The following is an 8,238-nucleotide window of genomic DNA, read 5'->3' on the forward strand; positions in this document are numbered from 1 at the left end:
CTAACCTTAAGGTTCGCAGCCCGATTCGTAACCACTACGCTACCAGAGCTCCTTTTTAATATTGAATAGGAGTAGTGAAAAAGGATACCTTGTCTAGTTCAGGTTCACAAAGGGAATGCTTTCAGTTTCTCTCCATTGAGATTAGTATTAACTATTGGACTTGTAAATATGCTGTTATTTATGTTGAGGAGTTTCCCTTTTATTCCTATTTTTAAAAAGTGTTTTATCAGAAATGGATGTTAAATTTTTTGTCTTTTGTTAGAGGTCTGTCAGTTTTTCTGCTTAATTCTGTGTTATGCTTTTCTAAAAATTTATCCATTTCAAATTTGTTGTAGTACAATTCTTCATAGTATTCTCTTATTATCCTTTTTATTTCCTCAAGCTCTGTTATGACATCACCCATATAGTTTCTTATGTGTGTTATTTGTATCTTCTCCTTCTTTTCTTTTGTTAGATTTGCCAGTGTTTTGTCAATTTTATGAATCCTTTCAAATAACCAACTTCTTGTCTTCTTTATTCTTTCTATTGTTTTCTAATTCATTTATTTCTGCTCTTATCTTTATTATATTTTTTCTTCTGGTGGCTGTAGGCTTACTGTGCTTCTCTTTTTCTAATTATTAGAGATGTTAGATTAAGGAGTCAATTTTGGTCCTTTCCTCTTTTTGGTTGTGTGCATTTATTTCTATAAATTTCCCTCTTACCACTGCTTTTGCTGCATTCCAGAAGATTCTCCCTTGTCCCTCATTCTAAGACTAAGCTCACCCTTGAAAGCCTGTAAGCCAGTCATATAATGCCTTTACATCCCCATTTTTGATAGTCAGTGTCTAAATTTCCCATCTCTATTAACCCAGTATGCTGAGGAGACAAGCATGTTCCTTGATCAGAAGAATCTTCTGGTTAGATTTTTTTTTTTTTTTTTTTTGAGCAACTGCATCCATAAGCAAAAGTCTAATCCAACAAATTATTGTAATTGACACTTGCTCTCAGCATTACACATCTTTATCTTCATTTGCTCAGATTCTGGTCATAACTCAGCCCTAGTCATCCAAGTTGACTCCAGTGGATACCAGCTGCAAATCTGGGTGTTCTCAATGGATACCAGCTGGCCCCTTCACTCTCAGCGCTAATGCCCAAGGGTTAGGTCACTGCCCATGAGTTCAGGAATTCACACAACTCCTTAAACTTCTGACCAGCCAGCCTTCATCCTTCTCTTCTTATCTCAAGGCCAACAGATGCCAATAGAACCTGTCCAAACTCAGCCTGTGACTTCATTGCTTCATTCCCCTCAATTCCACTCACAATTAGACCCAGGTAGTCACCAGCGAGCATACACAGCTTGCCAGTTCTCTTAAATTTTCAGTCTTAGAAGGGGATTTTCTCTGATGGACCAACTTACCTTGCCTTGATACCTCAGAACCTCAAAAAACACCAAACAGTCTGCTTTTTCCCCTGCTTTCCTTCAATCATGATTCTTCTGTTCTCCCAACTGTTCTGGGTTGGTTTGCATGTTTTTTCAAATGCAAATGTACCATTTCTGAAGGTTCTGGATGGGGCTCAGGATTCTACTTAAGGCCCCATATTCAACAAAAGCTTAAAGTAAAAGCCTGTTTTTTCCAGGCAAATTCTGGTTCCCCTTTCAGCAAATCCAATCAAATATAGGCTGAAGGTGGGCTTACAAGCTCTCTGTAATCATAATTCCCAATATTACTATCATGCATATATATCTGTGTTACAATAATAGGCAGGAGAAACCAATATCCGTAAGGCAATCAAATTCATAAACCTTTTAAAACACTTTTCTTCTCCATTGGACTAACCCCATTCATATGCATATGGCCTTGGACCTCTGGTATGGTGGATTCCAATAGGCCCTGTCTTCACATCAGACATCTAATTTAACCAGCCTGAAGATTGACTCCAGGCAACTCTAGAAACTGCTACTCTTCCCTACACTTAAGCATATTATTATTCCATGCTTCGTTGCTCTTACTCTTACTCTTACAATACCTCATAGTTTCACGAATCTGGAGCCATTGCAATGAATTGCATACCTGTTATCAGCTGCTTAAACCAAGTGGGAACCATGTCTGATTTCCTCAGGGAAAGAGGATCAAACTCAAAATCAGCCCAAGGCAGCATGCCTACAGGCATCCAACCTATATCATTGCCTTTAAAATTAGTCATACTACAGAAGCAATTTAGAAAACTCACCCTTGTAATTTTGTTTCTATAGAACCCCACTTCTCTCAGTTCCACATTTCTTAGGCTGGACTTTCTAGAGAAGCAAACCAGTGAAATATATATGTATATGTATATGTAGAGAGAGTTGTTTTGTTTTTTTTAACCAAGGAAATGGTTTACAAGTGCAGAGTCCCAGGTCCCTGGTGAGAGAGTCTTTCCCATGAGTCCATTATATTAGGAGCAGGCCACACCCCAAAAGTAATGTCCTTTCAGTTGATTGGCTGCTCATAGCCAATCACCATAGAGTTAACTATACCTGTATTAGGTTTCATCACCATGGAAATAAGCACATCTCAACTCCTAACCATCTGGAAAGACTGGCCTAGTCAAGCTGACACAGAGCCCTAACTATTACATAAATATAACTAGGGAGAGGAAGAAGTTAAATGGAAAGAAACCAGAGAAGAGTAAAGAAAAACAATGAGAGAAAAAAGGCAGAAAGAAATAAGCAGCAGCAGTTGGGAATGAGAAACAGAAAAATAGAAGAAAAAATGAAAATGAAGATAGAAAGGATAGAAAGCAAGGGAAAGTAAAGAGAGGGAGAAGAGGAAGAAAGAAAAACAACCAAAAAAAAAAAAAAAAAAAACCCCCCCACACACAGTGAAAGGAAAAAAGCAAGGCAGGTGCCAGACCCAGAGAGGAGAAAATCCTGCTGGAATCCACTGACAGCCAAGAACCTCACATAATTGAGGGGAGGGGAAGGCGACAAGGGATTCAATGGTAACACTCTTAAGCCAGGCGGAGTTCTGGTAGGGCTAGGTAGTGTCTGTTCTGGACACTCAATCCAGAAGTAGTTTATGAAGACACCCAGTGAGCTGGAGGATCACAATATTTGTGTCCCAAGGGCAGCAAAGCTGAGAGGTCCTGCTAGTCCAGGGCTGGCCAAAACCAGCTCTGAAGGTCTGGAGCAGGCTTCACCTGACTCCAGGTGCCAGAGTTGGTGCTGCTAATTTCCCCTCTCCCTTTGGTGTGTCTCTGACCACCAGAAGAGCAAGAGCGTACACAGGTGGTGGCCAGCCACACCTCTGATCGTGAGGGTAATGTGGGGTACAAGAAAAAATTTTGCATGTTTCTCACTGCCAACAAGTTATGCCACTGTGCCACCTGCCACCCTCTTGCCTTCAAAACTGTCTACAAAAGTTCACAATGGCCACACCATGCCTGGCTGGCTGGCCCAATTCACCAATCTCCTTTCTTTTTTTTCCTGCTACTAGTCTGTTCAGCTGCCTTTCCTAGGGCCAGCTCTGCAGGTTGGAGCAGAGGCTTTCTGAATCCAGGCACTGGGTTTAATGTGGATCCGTTCTTCCCTCCTTTAATGGAGTTTACAACTACAGAGCTCACCTCTGGTGCTCAACTCCATGTGGTTCCAACCACTGGGAAAGCAGAAGCTTCTCTGGGGGTATATGTGGGTGTGGGCTGGTCATGCCTCTAGTCACCAAGAGAGTGTGTGGAACAAGAAAAAAAAAAAATCGCACCTTTATCTCCATGAGTCACTGATTTATTTCTGCAATGCCAATGTATTGTTTTGTCTCAAGCTGCTCACAAAAGCTTAAGATAGCCATGCAAATTCTGGTTGGTCAGCCTTGGTCACCAGTCTATCTCTTTATTATGCCACATCAGTCTGGTCAGCTTTCTCTCCTAGTAAGCATTCAATCCACTTCTCTATCCCTTCATCTGCAGCTCAGGGTTTTAGGACCATCATCTGCATCTGTTTCTATTGGTTTTCCATATCTCTATCGTAGAGGGTCTGTATAGTGTTTTTGCCTAGTCTGCCATCTTGCCACCTCCTCCAACAATAAAATTTTCAAACAAATAAAAACACCCAAAGAAAAGAAATAGACAGGATTAGCTGTTCTTTTAGCTGTTTTATAGAACACCTTTCTAAATAAACTGTCACCAAAGTATTGAGTAACTTATGCAGTTCCAGGCATATTTGAAGTTGGAATTATTCTTTTTCTCAGTTCTCCTTGTGCCAGGAGCAGTTATTATAAGGGAAATCTAAATTTACTACCTCATGGTCACCCATGACTGCCCAGCTAAAGAGCCGGTTCTTCTTTTATAACCTGAATTACCGGCCTTTTCCCCCCTCCTATGAGCTCTGGTGGCACTATAGGTTAAACATTGGACTGAGAACCACAAGGTCAACAGTTCAAATCCATGAGCCACTCCTGGAAAGAAAGATGAAGCTTTCTGCTTCCGTAAAGGTTAACAGTCTTGAGAACCCTATACAGGGTTGCTATGAGTTAGAATTGACTTGATGGCAATGCGTTTTGGGGGGACTATTTTTCTGTCTTTCCCCCTACTAAAGAAATCCTTTATAGGTTGTTATAAGTCAGAAACAGCTTGAAGGCTCACAACAACAAAAGATCCCTGGTGACACTATGGGATAAGTATTGGACTGCTAAACTCAAAGTCTGTGGTTCAAACCCACCATGTGCTCCACAGAAAAAAAATGAGGCTGTCTGCTCCGTAAAGATTTACAGCCTTGGAAATCCTGGTGTGGCACTATAGGATAAGCACTGAACTGCTATCGTATTGACAGTTGAAAGCTACCACTGCTCCTCAGAAACCTCATAAAGAATCAGAATTGACTCAATAGAAGGGGATTTGGTTTTTGTTTAGTTCCCCCTCCTAAGGGAACCCTGATGGTGCAGTGGTGGAGCACTCATCTGCTAACTGAAAACTCAGCAGCTTGAACCGTGAGCCACTCCATAAGAGAGCGATGTAGCGATCGGCTTCTGTAAAGATAACGGTCTTGGAAACCCTATAGAGCAGTGTAACTCTGTTCTGTAAGATCACTATGAGTGGAGTTGACTCAAAGGCAGTGTGGTTCCCTCTCCAAGGACCCTCAGAGGTCAAAACCCACAGTCATAATTCTACCACCTAATTCTGAACAATAGGGCTATTTGTCCATCTCTCTAATGTAGTGGTAACAAGTTGGGCTGCTAAACTCAAAGTCAGCAGTTTGAAACTCCCAGCCATTCCATGGGAGAAAGATGAGCCTTTCTGCTCCCTTAAAGATTTACTGGCTTGGAACCCCTCTACAGGGTTGGTAAGAGTCAGAACTGACTCCCCGGAACACAAATGACCAACCACTAGCTCCACAGTTAGTTCCAAAATCTATGCTACCGTCAGTAATTCCCAGGTTTTCCTACCCTTACTTTTGGGCAGTGGTGCTTCCATGGAAGTATTCTCATGCTTATGTATTACTATGATGCTGAACAGGTTTCAGTAGAGTTTCCAGACTAAGACAGACTAAGAAGTAAGGCCTGGAAAACCAGTTCCCAAAATCAGCCAATGAAAACTATAGATCACAATGGTCTGATTTTGTGCCTGGAGTTTTTTGTGAATCAGAAATTGACTCAATGGTAAGACACTACTACAGTCAGGAGATCTTAATTTGACCAGCCCAGGATCTTTTAGCTCCTAAATCACACAACAGTAAATAAAGATTTACAAGGGTTATCTCATTGATTCCTCATGAACAGCCCTCTGGGATAGATACTATGTTATTCTCAGTTTGCAAATGCAGGAATTAAGGCAAATACAGGTTGCACAGTAGGGAAAGGGGGTTTGTGTGTCAGGATTCGAGTCCAGATGTGAACATTCACTCTCCACATTAGACAACCTACCCAAATATTGTAATTGTGTCAGTGAAAACAATCATCTTTCTTTAAAAACTGTTTTAGAAATTAGCTAACTGAAGTGAATTATCCAGTTTTAAATTCCTCTTTCCTCTACTTCCTTCCCACCCCACCCACAGAAATGTATACCAGAGATGGGAACTCCTATGGGAGGCCTTGTGAATTTCCATTCCTAATTGATGGCACCTGGCACCACGAGTGCATTATTGATGAAAATCATCAAGGCCCATGGTGTGCAACCACCTTAAATTATGAATATGATCAGAAGTGGGGCATCTGTTTAAAACCAGGTACGTATGGGCTGGTTCACATTACAAATGGAATGAAGCAGATACCATTCACATAAGGCAAAAAGAAGAAGAGTACAAAATGACTCAAAAATGACCATGAGAAATAATTATATTTTGAGAAGGCACTAAAAAAAATTGTGTAGCTAGTTATGAGTTTGCTTTCAAAAGAAGGTTGGGGGGAGGAATCAAAATGGGATAGTATCATGGAAAACAAAGGAGAAGGGGCATTTTATTACATAGATACCTCAGAAAGTTCAAATCTACTAGCCACTCCATGGGACAAAGATGAGGCTTTTTTCTCTGTAAAAATTTATAGCCTCAGAAACCCTATACAGAATCAGTCTGAGATGGAATCTACTCGATAGCACACTACCACCACCACCATTATTTTGATAAGAAATTTAAAATAAGGAACCCTCATTTCTCAAGTGAGAAGCAGCAGGCCCAGCTGCTGGTGAAACTGTTACACCACTCACGGAGCTGGTAGAGAATTTAGGATTCCTGATTCTCACGCCCCAATGTAGTTACACTGTTCTACCTTGCTGCCTTGACCGAGATGCATCTTGGTACTCTAGCTTCCTTTGAGAGGGTTATTAATGCATTCATATACCTCCTTGGCTTACTTTTTATGGAAAAAGCAAGATTGCAAGTTTCTCAAACCTCAAAACTTGAAGGCTGTGCTCTATGGTTAATACTCAACTATCCAACTGGAAGCTTCCGGATTCACATCACAGATCTAGGAACTTAAAGGTAATAATGAACCTTTAGGTCACTATGAGTCGAAACCACAAGGTCAACAGTTTGAATCCTCCAGTTGTTCCGCTGGAGAAAAATGAGGCTTTCTGTTCCCTTAAAGATTTACAGCCTCAGAAACCCTATGCAGGGACGCTGTGAGTCAAGACCAACTTGAGGGCACACAACCACCAGCACCAGGCAGCATTCTTGAAAATCCACACTGTTGGTTTTCACCAGATGTCACAACAGCCTCTCATGCTGTGTAGGCCATGGAAAGTGATGGGAAAAACACAATTCAGAGGATCAGTGCTTTGATTATAGGTCTTTGTTTTTCCTCTATGACCTGAGGGCAAGATGGCCCTTGAGAATCTTTGCACCTTGAAGGTCCCTGAGTCTACATACAACATGTGACTAGGTCTCTGAGTCTACATACAATATGTGACTAGGTTGTGGAAGGCCCTTTGGGAAATACCTGAGGGGAACCAGGATGGACACACTTGACATAGTCAGCATGAGTGTCTTCCTCTTGGGAGGATATGGGAGACTCTGAATACACTTTTGAAGCAGTTATATCTGCTTTAGAAATCTAAAGGCATTTTGCCTGCAAAGGACTCCAGCCAAGCAGAACTTGAATTCATCTTGTGCCTGTGTTGAAGTATTCAGATGCCAATTTTTTCTTGACTACTTCACACACCTCTGACAGCAGAAGCAGAGCGTTTTTGAAAGTGAATCATGGGCCACCTTCCTCAGCCATCCCAGGAAGAACAGAAACTCCCTTGTGGAAACTTTACTAGACATAAGACTTAATGGCTGCAAGGTTTACCTGGTTGTGATGTCATACTCCAAGAGCCTTAGACATAGTCTGTATGCTTTCCTATTTGCAACAGTTCCTCCCTGCTTCCCCAGGATCAAGCACATTGCTATGTGACACATTGCTGCCCTCAGCCATGGTTGTAGGAGGAGATTCCTTTGTTCTCTGTGCCCGATCTTTCCACACATGGAGGTGGATCTTTGGATTTCATCATGGCATCATATCGATGATTTCCCTTACCTTGGTGATCTATATTTTTTTAACTCTTGTTTAAGAGTTAAAAACAGTCTTTATAATAAATGATGGGGTCCTGGTGTGGTGCTGTGGGTTAATGCACCAGACTGCAAAGTCATTTGAATTGCAAGGTTAGCAGTTGAAGCTCACCAGTTGCTCCTTGGAAACCCTATACAGGGTTGCTATGGATCAGAATCAACTTGACAGCACTTAACAACAACAAAATAATACATGAAGAAAACAAAAAGTCATTAAGAAGACAAGAAAGAAGGAAAAGGTCAAA

General features: G+C 41.4%; 1 protein-coding gene across 1 annotated transcript in view; it reads left to right on the plus strand.

The window, feature by feature from the left end:
* LY75 (lymphocyte antigen 75) overlaps positions 1-8,238 on the plus strand; it is a 127,460-nt gene that overhangs the window by 10,363 nt on the left and 108,859 nt on the right. Inside the window, exon 3 of the mRNA XM_006872043.1 lies at positions 6,005-6,175. Within this exon, the coding sequence (XP_006872105.1) occupies positions 6,005-6,175 (171 nt within the window). The remainder of the gene's footprint in view (positions 1-6,004; positions 6,176-8,238) is intronic.

Source organism: Chrysochloris asiatica, unplaced genomic scaffold (assembly GCF_000296735.1).
Source record: "Chrysochloris asiatica unplaced genomic scaffold, ChrAsi1.0 scaffold00181, whole genome shotgun sequence".
Taxonomy (NCBI): Eukaryota; Metazoa; Chordata; class Mammalia; order Afrosoricida; family Chrysochloridae; genus Chrysochloris; species Chrysochloris asiatica.